Genomic DNA, 16631 nt, shown 5'->3' on the forward strand with positions numbered 1-16631 from the left:
CCGCGTGTGTGTGTGTGTGTTACTCACTCAGCTCTTTGACGACGTCGTTGACCAGCTGCTGCTCCTTCTCCTCATACTCCTCCGTCTCCGTCTCCAGGTGACTGGCCTGGTGGGGGATGACAGGATGCAGCCACGCATCATCATCATCATCATCATCATCATCATCACACAGCAGGAGAGCTGGGTGTAAAGTATTGGCAGCAGTACTTATTCCAGTCCTATTACCACTGGCACCTCTGGTTTACTATGAAAATACTCTACTGAATCTTTCTGGTAAGCATCTGAAGTTATTCAATCAAATTAGCTCATTCTTGCTAACATTCTGATATTTATTACAATGAACTCCCATGTGACCAGATAATAAGCATTTCATTATGTTTTGTCGTTTTGTTAAATTCCATATTATTATCCGACTGTACCATAAAGTATTACCAAGTTGCCATCTCTTCACCGTCTAAGGTTTAGTCAATGTTTATTGGTCAGCAGGACACCACCACAGAACTACACACAGGTTTAGTTAGCTCCATGACTTTACCTCTGATCTAAGAGAGATGTTCTCTCCCTCACAGTATGGTCAGCAGGACACCACCACAGAACTACACACAGGGTTAGTTAGCTCCATGACTTTACCTCTGATCTAAGAGAGATGTTCTCTGCCTCCAGGTCTTTGAGTTTCTTCTGCAGGGAGTCCAGGGGGAAGTAACTTGGCACCGACAGTGTGGAGTCATTGTGGCGGATGCTGTGTGGACGAGACACAGCGACCGTCGCTAAGTGACGAGGGACATGGGCTACGTCCCAAATGGCATCCTATTCCCTACGAAGTGAACTACTTTTGACCACCAGGGCCCGTAGTTCAACATGTAGTGCACTGTGTTTGACTAGAGCCCTATGGGTCCTGGTCAAAGGTAGTGGACAACATTGGGACTAGGTTGCCATTTGGGAAAGAGCCCTACATTTGTAAAAACAGGGAATCATATCCACCAGGATAATTTTTTATTTATTTCACCTTTATTTAACCAGGTAGGTCAGTTGAGAACAAGTTCTCATTTACAACTGCGACCTGGCCAAGATAAAGCAAAGCAGTGCGACAAAAACAACACAGAGTTACACATGGAATAAACAAACGTACAGTCAATAACACAATAGAAAATCTGTATACAGTGTGTGCAAATGAAGTAAGGAGGTAAGGCAATAAATAGGCCATAGTGGTAAAGTAATTAAAATTTAGCAATTAACACTTGACTGATAGATGGGCAAGTAGAAATACTGTTGTGCAAAAGAGCAGAAAAAATATATATAAAAAAATATGGGGATGAGGTAGGTAGTTGGTTGGATGGGCTATTTACAGATGATCTATTTACAGATGGGCTGTGTACAGCTGCAGCGATCTGTACGCTGCTCTGACAGGTGATGTTTGAAGTTAGAGAGGGAGATATATGTTTCCAACTTCAGTGATTTTTGCAGTTCGTTCCAGTCATTGGCAGCAGAGAACTGGAAGGAATGGTGGCCAAAGTAGGGGTTGGCTTTGGGGATGACCAGTGCAATATACCTGCGCTTGCTACGGGTGGGTGCTGCTATGGTGACCAGTGAGCTGAGATAAGGTGGGGCTCTACCTAGCAAAGACTTATAGATGACCTGGAGCCAGTGGGTTTGGCGACGAACATGAGGCAAGGACCAGCCAAAGAGACTATACAGGTCGCAGTGGTGGGTAGTATATGGGGCTTGGTGACAAAACGGACGGCACTGTGATAGACTGCATCCAGTTTGCTGAGTAGAGTGTTGGAGGCTATTTTGTAAATGACATCGCCGAAGTCAAGGATCGGTAGAATAGTCAGTTTTACGAGGGTATGTTTGGCAGCATGAGTGAAGGAGGCTTTGTTGGGAAATAGGAAGCCGATTCTAGATGTAATTTTGGATTGGAGATGCTTAATGTGAGTCTGGAAGGAGAGTTTACAGTCTAGCCAGACACCTAGGTATTTGTAGTTGTCCACATATTCTAAGTCAGAACCGTCCAGAGTAGTGATGCTGGACGGGCGAGTAGGTGCGGGCAGTGATCGGTTGAATAGTATGCATTTAGTTTTACTAGTGTTTAAGAGCAGTTGGAGGCCACAGAAGGAATGTTGTATGGCATTGAAGCTCGTTTGGAGGTTTGTTAACAGTGTCCAAAGAAGGGCCAGATGTATACAGAATGGTGTCGTCTGCGTAGAGGTGGATCAAAGAATCACCCGCAGCAAGAGCAACATCATTGATATATACAGAGAAAAGAGTCGGCCTGAGAATTGAACCCTGTGGCACCCCCATAGAGACTGCCAGAGGTCCGGACAACAGGCCCTCCGATTTGACACACTGAACTCTATCTGAGAAGTAGTTGGTGAACCAGGCGAGGCAGTCATTAGAGAAACCAAGGCTGTTGAGTCTGTCAATAAGAATGTGGTGATTGACAGAGCTGAAAGCCTTGGCCAGGTCGATGAAGACGGCTGTACAGTACTGTTTTTTATCGATGGTGGTTATGATATCGTTTAAGACGCTGAGCATGGCTGAGGTGCACCCATGACCAGCTCAGAAACCAGATTGCACAGCGGAGAAGGTACTGTGGGATTTGAGATGGTCGGTGATCTGTTTGTTCACTTGGCTTTGGAAGACTTTAGAATGACTGGGCAGAGCTGGTAGAGGGGTTCAACACGATATACAGACCAGACTGGAACCATCTGCATTATTTAGACAACAAGGATAGATGGAACAGTCAATCAATGTTTTACCACCAGTGTAACAGGACGCCTGGTAGTGTCTGCCATTATGACACTAGTGGGAACGCCACGGTCTTGGTATTCACCCAACCGCTCTGTGTTTGAGGCGTAAGAGAAACAGGTCAGTTTGTCTGTATTTTCCCCTGAGATAACACAACAAACCAACCCCAGCTTGCTGCCTCAGTCTGTCACACAGGGTCACAGTACCTCTGTCTGAGAGAAGAGGGGGATTTTCTGGACAAACAAATCAAAGGCCTTTATTCATCTTAAAGAAAACAGCCTTGAAGCCATCCTTAAGCAGGAGCCACAAAACACAAGTACCTACCCGTTGGATGGACTTGTGGGACCAGTGAAATAAGAGCTTAAACGCCCAGTGCAGTCAAAAATGAGATTTTCTGTGTTATATATACGTTTCCGCACTATGAGGTTGGAATAATACTGTGAAGTTGGGAAAACGATGATAATGCCCTTTTAGTGTAAGAGCTGTTTGAGAAGACCGCATGAAATGTCAGCCTGTTTTGGTGGGTTGAAGTTCTACATTTGTTAATAGAACAATAGGAGAGTTCCAAACCTCTCTGCCAATAACAGATAGTTTTAAGTCCCCCCTCAGACCACTCCCAGACAGCCCTAGCTAAATTCTTGCTTGAGAGAATGTTCTTTGCTAAGTAGTTTCTTTTCTTTTTGTTTCTTTTGACCATTTTAATTGAAAACAAACTCAATTGTTACCCAGATATGATTTGATATCGAAATAAAAACAGCTGGATTGGCCCTTTAAGTTGAAAGGTTATATCATTGTAAAAGGAGAGTAGAATTGGGAGGAACAAGAGCAGAGAGACCTTACAGTAGGGACTAACCCCCAGGACCACATACAGCAGTCACCTCCTCTAGCTAAATGTTCTCTGCTGAGTAACCTGAACAACAGACCATAGTGGCATAGTGGGGGTTTACTGACAACGGCAAAATGAAGGAGTTTTGCTTTATAAGGAAAAAGTGGATGTGATGAGTGGAGGGGAACAGGTCCGGTTCCTGCCTTTAGCATAACAACAACCATAGGAGTTGGCTATAAACCACAAGCAGTTCTCGGAACCAGGCTAATCTCACAATCTCACTTTCTATCACACCAGGTGAAGTGGGAGAGGAAGAGCGTAGGTCGGGATGACAGATAGCAGACTCACGGGGTACAGCTGGACGAATCTCCTTCACTCTCCTCTGCTGCACTAGTGTAGAACTGGAGAAGCTCATCTTTCATAGACAGATCATGGCGCAGCTGAGAAACCTGCAGAGGGAGAGAGATGAGAGAGGATGAGAGGGGGACAGGGGGGATGAGAAGGGAGAGAGATGAGAGAGGGGGACAGGGGGGATGAGAAGGGAGAGAGATGAGAGAGGATGAGAGGGGGACAGGGGGGATGAGAAGGGAGAGAGATGAGAGAGGATGAGAGGGGGACAGGGGGGATGAGAAGGGAGAGAGATGAGAGAGGATGAGAGGGGGACAGGGGGGATGAGAAGGGAGAGAGATGAGAGAGGATGAGAGGGGGACAGGGGGGATGAGAAGGGAGAGAGATGAGAGAGGATGAGAGGGGGACAGGGGGGATGAGAAGGGAGAGAGATGAGAGAGGATGAGAGGGGGACAGGGGGGATGAGAAGGGAGAGAGATGAGAGAGAATGAGAGGGGGACAGGGGGGATGAGAAGGGAGAGAGATGAGAGAGGGAGAGAGGGGGACAGGGGGGATGAGAAGGGAGAGAGATGAGAGAGGGAGAGAGATGAGAAGGGAGAGAGATGAGAAGGGAGAGAGATGAGAGAGGATGAGAGGGGGACAGGGGGGATGAGAAGGGAGAGAGATGAGAGAGGGAGAGAGGGGGACAGGGGAGATGAGAAGGGAGAGAGATGAGAAGGGAGAGAGATGAGAGAGGATGAGAGGGGGACAGGGGGGATGAGAAGGGAGAGAGATGAGAAGGGAGAGAGATGAGAGAGGATGAGAGGGGGACAGGGGGGATGAGAAGGGAGAGAGATGAGAGAGGATGAGAGGGGGACAGGGGGGATGAGAAGGGAGAGAGATGAGAGAGGGAGAGAGGGGGACAGAGAGGATGAGAAGGGAGAGAGATGACGGAGACAGAGGATGAGAAGGGAGAGGGGGACAGAGATGGTGAGAAGGGAGAGAGTTGGGGGAGAGAGGGGGACAGAGAGGGAGAGAGAGGAGAGAGAGAGGGAGAGAGAGGAGAGAGATAAAATATCAACATTATGCCACATTTCTCCTGGTTCTGAGAGAGAAGAGCACACGTACACACAATACACACTCCACACACACCTCCTCTCGAATGTGCTCCACTTGCTCCTCCAGGAATTCATTTCTCTCACTGAGGGTTTTGTTCTTCTTCAGCAGTGACTGGCCGATGCGGGCGGCGAGCTCCAAGTCCCGTTCTTTCTGCAGGGGAGACAGAGGGGCTGGTTAGAGGGGCGGAGTATCATGCATCATGATCTAGGAATCAGGTCAAAGGGAAACAGTTGCTACTGTATGACAATGTTTGACTTGTTCTATGATGTGGTTAACTTGGCAGGGCAGAGAGATGTCTGAACGGCAGATTTGACTAACCAAACGGACAACATTGTAAATTGAATGTGCTCCAAGTGATAGACCAGGTTCTCTTACCTCTTCAAGCAGACGAGTAACAGCATCTATGTCACTGTATGTCTTAGTCATCTGGCCCACTCTTTCAGCACATAGAACTGTAGAGACAACAGAGAGGAGAAACACAGTTAACAGCTGTAGAGAGACAACAGGGAGGAAAAACACAGTTAACAGCTGTAGAGAGACAACAGAGAGGAGAAACACAGTTAACAGCTGTAGAGAGACAACAGAGAGGAGAAACACAGTTAACAGCTGTAGAGAGACAACAGAGAGGAGAAACACAGTTAACAGCTGTAGAGACAACAGAGAGGAAAAACACAGTTAACAGCTGTAGAGAGACAACAGAGAGGAAAAACCCAGTTAACAGCTGTAGAGAGACAACAGAGAGGAGAAACACAGTTAACAGCTGTAGAGAGACAACAGAGAGGAGAAACACAGTTAACAGCTGTAGAGAGACAACAGAGAGGGGAAACACAGTTAACAGCTGTAGAGAGAGAACAGAGGAGAAACACAGTTAACAGCTGTATAGAGAGAACAGAGAGGAGAAACAGTTAAGAGCTGTAGAGAGACAACAGAGAGGAGAAACACAGTTAACAGCTGTTGAGAGACAACAGAGAGGAGAAACACAGTTAACAGCTGTAGAGAGAGAACAGAGAGGAGAAACACAGTTAACAGCTGTAGAGAGATAACAGAGAGGAGAAACACAGTTAACAGCTGTAGAGAGACAACAGAGAGGAGAAACACAGTTAACAGCTGTAGAGAGACAACAGAGAGGAGAAACACAGTTAACAGCTGTAGAGAGACAACAGAGAGGAGAAACACAGTTAACAGCTGTAGAGAGACAACAGAGAGGAGAAACACAGTTAACAGCTGTAGAGACAACAGAGAGGAGAAACAGTTAACAGCTGGGTCATATCTGAGTGCAGTCATGTACTGTTTGTATGTACTGACTGCTAAACAGCTGGGGCAGGGCAGACAGACGGATATTTGAAATAGCTGAGTTATCAGAGGGCCACCTACTGTACACATCACACAGCCCTGCCTGATGACCTCAGAGACCTTTAGCACGTTGTTGTTATCAGGTAGACTGACACAATGGCTCTGTCTCAATACTGTTTCCTTGATTCCTCGTTTCCTTGTGTCCTCTCAACCCCTCCTCACCTCATGGCATTCTCAAAACGCCAGAGGAAATCCAGGAAAGGATTCAAGGAGAGGAAACGTGTTTGTAATGTTTCCCTCTGAGGTTTAGAGAAATCGGAGACGACAGGAAAGGAGATGAGGGATCCAGGAAAGACTATTGAGACGGAGGAAGTGACAAGTGAGATGGTTTGGACTCTGACCTCACTTCAACCCCACCCCAGCTGATAACAGCACGTTGCCAAGCTGCAGTGTCATTCTCTGTTAATACAATGCTATTCCCAGCTGATGCACTGCCACTGCCAAAACATGACTAAATATAGCACTCAACCCCGAGCCTATTTCTACCCCCTTTTTCGCCCCCAATCGTTACAACTCCCCAACGGGCTCGGGGGGCAAAGGTCAAGTCATGTGTCCTCCAAAATATGACCCGCCAAACCGAGCTTCTTAACACCCTCCCGCGTAGCCCAGAAGCCAACCGCACCAATGTGTCGGAGGAAACACTGTTCGACTGACGACCGTAGTCAGTCTGGCCCGCCAAATCCTCCCCTAACCCGGACAACGCTGAGCCAATTTGAGCCAATTGCGCGCTGCCCTATGGGACTCACGATCACGGGCGGTTGTGATACAGCCTGTGATCGAACCCGAGTCTGTAATGATGCCTCTAGCACCACATTGCAGTGACTTAGATTGCTTCGCCACTCGGGAGGCCTAAACTGTTTTAATATATATATATATAGATATAGATATCACTTTATATATATATAAATGAAAACATTTAATCCATTTTAGAACAACCTGTAACATAACAAAAATATATATAAAAGAAAAAGCTATACTGTATATTAAAATTGATGAACTTCAACTGTCATCTAAAGGCATATTCTAATAAGAAACCTGGAACTCACTCCTGCCCTTTCCACTTCTCTCTCAATCTCTCCATCCACAGTTTGTTATCTACTAATGAGCACGTCATAGCAGGTTCCCAAGACGCCAGAGGCAACACAAAGGTAGGAACAACAGAGTCCAACTTCAATGTGCTTTACTCCTAACTAACCTTGTGGATGCAGACAAAGGGGAGACTTGTTTCTCCAGACAGCCCCTGTTTGTTCTTTCTTTGGGGTTAAAGGGATACTTTGGGATTTTGACAATGAGGCTATTTATCTATTTATCTCAGCTAGGTGTCTGTAGGGCAGCAAACACAGGCTGGTAGGGTATAGGCCAGGCCTGGTATAGTTCTAATTGTTGTACTCTCAGATAGGTGTCTGTAGGGCAACAAACACAGGCTGGTAGGGTATAGGCCAGGCCTGGTATAGTTCTAATTGTTGTACTCTCAGATAGGTGTCTGTAGGGCAGCAAACACAGGCTGGTAGGGTATAGGCCAGGCCTGGTATAGTTCTAATTGTTGTTCTCTCAGATAGGTGTCTGTAGGGCAACAAACACAGGCTGGTAGGGTATAGGCCAGGCCTGGTATAGTTCTAATTGTTGTACTCTCAGATAGGTGTCTGTAGGGCAGCAAACACAGGCTGGTAGGGTATAGGCCAGGCCTGGTATAGTTCTAATTGTTGTTCTCTCAGATAGGTGTCTGTAGGGCAACAAACACAGGCTGGTAGGGTATAGGCCAGGCCTGGTATAGTTGTAATTGTTGTACTCTCAGATAGGTGTCTGTAGGGCAACAAACACAGGCTGGTAGGGTATAGGCCAGGCCTGGTATAGTTCTAATTGTTGTACTCTCAGATAGGTGTCTGTAGGGCAACAAACACAGGCTGGTAGGGTATAGGCCAGGCCTGGTATAGTTGTAATTGTTGTACTCTCAGATAGGTGTCTGTAGGGCAGCAAACACAGGCTTTGAACTCCAATGGTGGAAACAAATGTAAATGAGGAGTTAGATGCAAAGTACATATTTACATACATGTGCAGCATCACAGTGAGCAGTCATGACAGTGAATGGCCTGTACGGTATGAGGGTTGTTGGCTGACAAAAACACCTTCATGTAGAGTTATTTACTCTGTGACAGGAGCATTTAAACTGAAAGGCAGACAAGTTACATTACAGAACACATTCCATCCTCACCACTGAAAAATGAATATTCTGAAATCCTAATGAGCACAACAAAAGAACAAATAACCAGGGTGTGGTGTCAACATTTTGAGGTGGACCTCAACCATGGAGACCAACCAGAGACGAATCAACAGCACACAAATAGTATAGATCTGGAATGTGATAGAATAGACAAACATCTAGCAGCACGCCACACATCAGCACGCACCAAGGCCCCATGATACATTTTTATTTTTTATTTTTATTTATCCGTTATTTTACCAGGTAAGTTGACTGAGAACACGTTCTCATTTGCAGCAACGACCTGGGGAATAGTTACAGGGTAGAGGAGGGGGATGAATGAGCCAATTGTAAACTGGGGATTATTAGGTGACCGTGATGGTTGAGGGCCAGATTGGGAATTTAGCCAGGACACCGGGGTTAACACCCCTACAGCTGCTATAGTTACTGGGTAGGGTATAGGAGACAGCTGCTATAGTTACTGGGTAGGGTATAGGAGACAGCTGCTATAGTTACTGGGTAGGTTATAGGTAGACAGCTGCTATAATTACAGGATAGGGTATAGGAGACAGCTGCTATAGTTACTGGGTAGGGTATAGGAGACAGCTGCTATAGTTACTGGGTAGGGTATAGGAGACAGCTGCTATAGTTACTGGGTAGGTTATAGGTAGACAGCTGCTATAATTACAGGATAGGGTATAGGAGACAGCTGCTATAGTTACTGGGTAGGGTATAGGAGACAGCTGCTATAGTTACTGGGTAGGGTATAGGAGACAGCTGCTATAGTTACTGGGTAGGTTATAGGTAGACAGCTGCTATAGTTACTGGGTAGGGTATAGGCAGACAGCTGCTTAGTTACTGGGTAGGGTATAGGAGACAGCTGCTATAGTTACTGGGTAGGGTATAGGCAGACAGCTGCTATAGTTACTGGGTAGGGTATAGGAGACAGCTGCTATAGTTACTGGGTAGGGTATAGGAGACAGCTGCTATAGTTACTGGGTAGGGTATAGGAGACAGCTGCTATAGTTACTGGGTAGGGTATAGGAGACAGCTGCTATAGTTACTGGGTAGGGTATAGCAGACAGCTGTTATAGTTACTGGGTAGGGTATAGCAGACAGCTGCTATAGTTACTGGGTAGGGTATAGGAGACAGCTGCTATAGTTACTGGGTAGGGTATAGGCAGACAGCTGCTATAGTTACTGGGTAGAGTATAGGAGACAGCTGCTATAGTTACTGGGTAGGGTATAGGAGACAGCTGCTATAGTTACTGGGTAGGGTATAGGAGACAGCTGCTATAGTTACTGGGTAGGGTATAGGCAGACAGCTGCTATAGTTACTGGGTAGGGTATAGGAGACAGCTGCTATAGTTACTGGGTAGGGTATAGGCAGACAGCTGCTATAGTTACTGGGTAGGGTATAGGAGACAGCTGCTATAGTTACTGGGTAGGGTATAGGAGACAGCTGCTATAGTTACTGGGTAGGTTATAGGTAGACAGCTGCTATAGTTACTGGGTAGTGTATAGGCAGACAGCTGCTATAGTTACTGGGTAGGGTATAGGAGACAGCTGCTATAGTTACTGGGTAGGGTATAGGTAGACAGCTGCTATAGTTACTGGATAGGGTATAGTAGACAGCTGCTATAGTTACTGGGTAGAGTATAGGAGACAGCTGCTATAGTTACTGGGTAGGGTATAGGCAGACAGCTGCTATAGTTACTGGGTAGGGTATAGGCAGACAGCTGCTTAGTTACTGGGTAGGGTATAGGCAGACAGCTGCTATAGTTACTGGGTAGGGTATAGGAGACAGCTGCTATAGTTACTGGGTAGGGTATAGGAGACAGCTGCTATAGTTACTGTGTAGGGTATAGGAGACAGCTGCTATAGTTACTGGGTAGGGTATAGGAGACAGCTGCTATAGTTACTGGGTAGGGTATAGGAGACAGCTGCTATAGTTACTGGGTAGGGTATAGGCAGACAGCTGCTATAGTTACTGGGTAGGGTATAGGAGACAGCTGCTATAGTTACTGGGTAGGGTATAGGCAGACAGCTGCTATAGTTACTGGGTAGGGTATAGGAGACAGCTGCTATAGTTACTGGGTAGGGTATAGGTAGACAGCTGCTATAGTTACTGGGTAGGGTATAGTAGACAGCTGCTATAGTTACTGGGTAGAGTATAGGAGACAGCTGCTATAGTTACTGGGTAGGGTATAGGCAGACAGCTGCTATAGTTACTGGGTAGGGTATAGGCAGACAGCTGCTTAGTTACTGGGTAGGGTATAGGAGACAGCTTCTCTCTGCTCCCACTGTGATACTGCTCATGTTAAATAACCCCAATTTACAGCAGGTGTATACATCAGAAGTCTGAAGACCTGCTGGCTGCCTGTTCTGTTGATGCTATCAGAAGTCTGATGACCTGCCGGCTGCCTGTTCTGTTGATGCTATCAGAAGTCTGATGACCTGCCTGTTCTGTTGATACTATCAGAAGTCTGATGACCTGCCTGTTCTGTTGATACTATCAGAAGTCTGATGACCTGCCTGTTCTGTTGATGCCATCAGAAGTCTGATGACCTGCCTGTTCTGTTGATGCTATCAGAAGTCTGATGACCTGCCTGTTCTGTTGATACTATCAGAAGTCTGATGACCTGCCTGTTCTGTTGATGCTATCAGAAGTCTGATGACCTGCCTGTTCTGTTGATGCTATCAGAAGTCTGATGACCTGCCTGTTCTGTTGATGCTATCAGAAGTCTGATGACCTGCCTGTTCTGTTGATACTATCAGAAGTCTGATGACCTGCCTGTTCTGTTGATACTATCAGAAGTCTGATGACCTGCCTGTTCTGTTGATGCTATCAGAAGTCTGATGACCTGCCTGTTCTGTTGATGCCATCAGAAGGGAGAATTCCATGTTTACTCTGAACACAAACAACGTACTAAATGTCCTCACTGGTTATCCTGGTATAATACAAATTCACATGACCTACAGCCCTGAAAACATTTGACAAATATTTCAAACCAATCAGTGTAGTACACACGGAGCAGGAGCCACACACAGGGAGCAGGAGAGAGACACAGGGAGCAGGAGCCACACACAGGGAGCAGGAGCCACACACAGGGAGCAGGAGCCACACACAGGGAGCAGGAGAGAGACACAGGGAGCAGGAGCCACACACAGGGAGCAGGAGCCACACACAGGGAGCAGGAGAGAGACACAGGGAGCAGGAGCCACACACAGGGAGCAGGAGAGAGACACAGGGAGCAGGAGAGAGACACAGGGAGCAGGAGCCACACACAGGGAGCAGGAGAGAGACACAGCAGTCTAACAATGTGGTTCAAAAGCACTATGTGAATGAGAGGAGCAGCAAAGCTCCCATAACTCCAGTTAGTATACCTTCTTGCAGAGTACCCTGCTCTTCATCCTTCTCCCTCTCCTCCTCCTCTCCATCACAGTGGTCAGGTGAACAGACATACTCCAAGCTGTCCTCTGGGGTGCTGTGACAGAGCAGTGACATGCTAACACCAACACTAGGCTAGTTGGGCCCAGCAGACCCCAGCTGTCTCAAGTCCAAAGCCATGTCTAAGTGTGTGTGTGTGTGTGTGTGTGTGTGTGTGTGTGTGTGTGTGTGTGTGTGTGTGTGTGTGTGTGTGTGTGTGTGTGTGTGTGTGTGTGTGTGTGTGTGTGTGTGTGTGTGTGTGTGTGTGTGAGACAGTCAGTCTCAGTCAGCGAGAGAGTGCGTGTGTCTAAGTCGGTGTGTGTGTGTGTGTGTGTGTGTGTGACAGTCAGTCTCAGTCAGCGAGAGAGTGTGTGTGTCTAAGTCGGTGTGTGTGTGTTTGTGTGAGGACAGCAAGGCACGTCTGTCACCCAGTCACAGACACTCCCTCCTCCTGCTCTCTCTCCCTCTATTGTCCATGACTAGAAGACAGCCCACAGTGGAACCGGAGCAGGGGAGTGGCACTAAACTATTCTCAGACTGACAGGACTTTGAATGTTTAGATTAGAGCATGGAGTCAATTCAAAATGTCAGCTATGTGACAAGGACTAATATAACCATATAATAAGTTATAGTGTTATCCCTATCAAGTCTAAATGTGTCTATTTGCTCACCCCCCTTTTCAAGTGTTGAAATGGTATGTTCCACCAGACTCTCCATGGAAACAGTGCAAGGCGGAGCACACCACAAGACACATACACCTGTTGTAAGGGTGGGGCCCCAGCCTGCCTCACCACAGTCAACTCCACAGGTGACTCAATTTGCACATGTATACTTATTCAACGCAGAAGCAACATACTGAGAGCCAAATAACAGAACAGGAACCATTAGGAAATACAGAGCTTGATGAAATAGAATAAAGGAAGAACAGTATGTATACTGAACTAAAATATAAATGCAACAGTTCATAGAAGGTAAATCAGTCAATTAAAATAAATACATGAGGCCTTAATCTATGGATTTCACCTGACTGGGAACACCAATATGCATCTGTGGGTCACAGATACAGTAACTGATGCTAGTTTAGCATGAGGAAATAGAGAAGCCATCTAGTTTCTAAACCAGTATGGGTTATTCCACCCTATAGAAAATAACATGACACTCACATTAGACCACAATTCTAATCAATCGACATGCACTGGCTTTATCAAACTAGTCACATTGAGAGCAATGCAACAGTAAACAAATCACCAACATTACAGTGACAAATGTAAACGGCTAGAAAAACTATTATAGATGTGAAAGCCGGTTAGTCAGTTAACTTGTGACAAAAACATCGGTGTGCCCATAACGACTGATAAAAACATCGTTATGCCCATAACGGCTGATATAAACATCGTTATGCCCATAACGGCTGACAAAAACATCGTTATGCCCATAACGGCTGACAAAAACATCGTTATGCCCATAACGGCTGACAAAAACATCGTTATGCCCATAACGGCTGATATAAACATCGTTATGCCCATAACGGCTGACAAAAACATCGTTATGCCCATAACGGCTGATATAAACATCGTTATGCCCATAACGGCTGACAAAAACATCGTTATGCCCATAACGGCTGATAAAAACATCGTTATGCCCATAACGGCTGATAAAAACATCGTTATGCCCATAACGGCTGATAAAAACATCGTTATGCCCATAACGGCTGATAAAAACATCGTTATGCCCATAACGGCTGATATAAACATCGTTATGCCCATAACGGCTGATAAAAAAAATCGTTATGCCCATAACGGCTAATAAAAACGGTTGACAAAAAACAACCGTGATCCCATAGATAGAACCTAGAACACCATCACCAAATACTTCACATAACTCTCCAATTAAACATGTTTCCTTCAATTATCCCATGTCCAAATCATTTTCATTCATCTCATTTAACTTCTGGTAATATCCTGGGCAGTACTGTATGCTAGTGTGGGCATACTGAATGCAACCACACATTCCTATTGAAACAATACAGCATCCACAACAGCTTGTGGCTAACCCCCCAAAACAACCCCCACCTCACAGCCTTCCTGTCTGCCTCAGAGGCCCTTTTTGTGTGCACTGATAAAGTTCCCAGCATGGAGAGACTGGAGGAGGACAGCCCCTCTCACCTCCCTCCAACTCCCCCTCCCAGGCCAATAGAACTGTAAGCCCTGGGCTTTGTGAGCAGGGTGGAGATGGAGGGAGGTAGCGGAGAGGGATGAGGAGAGGGGTACTGTAGGAGGAGGCTGCCAGCCTTCCCTCCCCGCTCCTGTGGGGAGATGTACATGGTCCATGCCCTCCCCACTGCCGAAGTGATCAATATTCTGAGCATCACCCAGGGCTGTGTCCCTGCCAGACTCCCAGCCATGTGATCATGGAGCTAGGCCCATCCAGGCAGCTCTGAGCTTGGCCAGGCTGTCCCTGGCTGCCCCTGGCCTTCTGGAGCCCTCGTCTGGCTGTAGCCCACTGAGCCGCCAGTCTCCACAGTACAACCTCCCCTCCACACCTTCCCCTGCTTCCATGTACTGTCTGCTTCAATATGAGCCCCAGTCTCCACAGTACAACCTCCCCTCCACACCTTCCCCTGCTTCCATGTACTGTCTGCTTCATTATGAGCCCCAGTCTCCACAGTACAACCTCCCCTCCACACCTTCCCCTGCTTCCATGTACTGTCTGCTTCAATATGAGTCCCAGTCTCCACAGTACAACCTCCCCTCTAAACCTTCCCCTGCTTCCATGTACTGTCTGCTTCATTATGAGCCCCAGTCTCCACAGTACAACCTCCCCTCTAAACCTTCCCCTGCTTCCATGTACTGTCTGCTTCATTATGAGCATGTCTCCACAGCACAACCTCCCCTCTAAACCTTCCCCTGCTTCCATGTACTGTCTGCTTCATTATGAGCCCCAGTCTCCACAGCACAACCTCCCCTCCAAACCTTCCATGTACTGTCTGCTTCATTATGAGCCCCAGTCTCCACAGCACAACCTCCCCTCTAAACCTTCCCCTGCTTCCATGTACTGTCTGCTTCAATATGAGCCCCAGTCGCCACAGTACAACCTCCCCTCTAAACCTTCCCCTGCTTCCATGTACTGTCTGCTTCATTATGAGCCCCAGTCTCCACAGTACAACCTCCCCTCCCCACCTTCCCCTGCTTCCATGTACTGTCTGCTTCATTATGAGCCCCAGTCTCCACAGTACAACCTCCCCTCCACACCTTCCCCTGCTTCCATGTACTGTCTGCTTCAATATGAGTCCCAGTCTCCACAGTACAACCTCCCCTCTAAACCTTCCCCTGCTTCCATGTACTGTCTGCTTCATTATGAGCCCCAGTCTCCACAGTACAACCTCCCCTCTAAACCTTCCCCTGCTTCCATGTACTGTCTGCTTCATTATGAGCCCCAGTCTCCACAGTACAACCTCCCCTCCCCACCTTCCCCTGCTTCCATGTACTGTCTGCTTCATTATGAGCCCCAGTCTCCACAGTACAACCTCCCCTCTAAACCTTCCCCTGCTTCCATGTACTGTCTGCTTCATTATGAGCCCCAGTCTCCACAGCACAACCTCCCCTCCAAACCTTCCATGTACTGTCTGCTTCATTATGAGCCCCAGTCTCCACAGCACAACCTCCCCTCTAAACCTTCCCCTGCTTCCATGTACTGTCTGCTTCAATATGAGCCCCAGTCTCCACAGTACAGCCTCCCCTCCAAACCTTCCATGTACTGTCTGCTTCATTATGAGCCCCAGTCTCCACAGCACAACCTCCCCTCCAAACCTTCCCCTGCTTCCATGTACTGTCTGCTTCATTATGAGCCCGAGTCTCCACAGCACAACCTCCCCTCCAAACCTTTCCCTGCTTCCATGTACTGTCTGCTTCATTATAAGCCCCAGTCTCCACAGCACAACTCCCCCTCCAAACCTTCCCCTGCTTCCATGTACTGTCTGCTTCATTATGAGCCCCAGTCTCCACAGCACAACCTCCCCTCCAAACCTTCCCCTGCTTCCATGTTCTGTCTGCTTCATTATGAGCCCCAGTCTCCACAGCACAACCCCCCCTCAAAACCTTCCCCTGCTTCCATGTACTGTCTGCTTCATTATGAGCCCCAGTCTCCACAGCACAACCTCCCCTCCAAACCTTCCATGTACTGTCTGCTTCATTATGAGCCCCCGTCCCCTTCAGCTCTGCTAGCGGTGGTTTGGCGTGATAATGAACGACAGGAAGGTTGGCTACACAAAGTCAATGGGACCAGGCTAGTGGCTAGGCCATTACTGGTTGGCTGTCCAATCATGGTGTTGGATGAGATCTCTAGAGACGTGTGGATAGTTGTAAAGAGATATCCACAGTACAGCACTGCAGCGTGTTTATCAACCATGTGAATATAAAACCATGTCATTTAGACTTGTCCTAACTGTTGGAGTAGACCGGTAGTAGGGGACGTGGACATTAAAATTTCAAGAGGCCCTCGCAACACAATCTACTGTAGTAAATGAGTCCTCCAACATCATATATAAACAGCATTACCAAAGAGATCTTATCCAACAGAACAGGCCTCTTCTCATAATATATAACCATCATCTATGGAAACGTCTTCAG

General features: G+C 47.1%; 1 protein-coding gene across 1 annotated transcript; it reads right to left on the minus strand.

The window, feature by feature from the left end:
- Nucleotides 1-27: 27 nt before the first annotated feature.
- On the minus strand, nucleotides 28-12330 carry LOC129850739 (trafficking kinesin-binding protein 1-like; the record flags this gene model as incomplete). Its single annotated transcript, XM_055917001.1, has 6 exons — nucleotides 11961-12330; nucleotides 5396-5472; nucleotides 5054-5170; nucleotides 3923-4023; nucleotides 631-739; nucleotides 28-106 (listed from the first exon to the last, which is right to left on the minus strand). Coding segments are annotated over exons 1-6 (604 nt in total), but the record flags the coding sequence as incomplete, so codon positions are not given.
- Between the last annotated feature and the right edge of the window lie 4301 nt (nucleotides 12331-16631).

Source organism: Salvelinus fontinalis, unplaced genomic scaffold (assembly GCF_029448725.1).
Source record: "Salvelinus fontinalis isolate EN_2023a unplaced genomic scaffold, ASM2944872v1 scaffold_2268, whole genome shotgun sequence".
NCBI classification, from domain to species: domain Eukaryota; kingdom Metazoa; phylum Chordata; class Actinopteri; order Salmoniformes; family Salmonidae; genus Salvelinus; species Salvelinus fontinalis.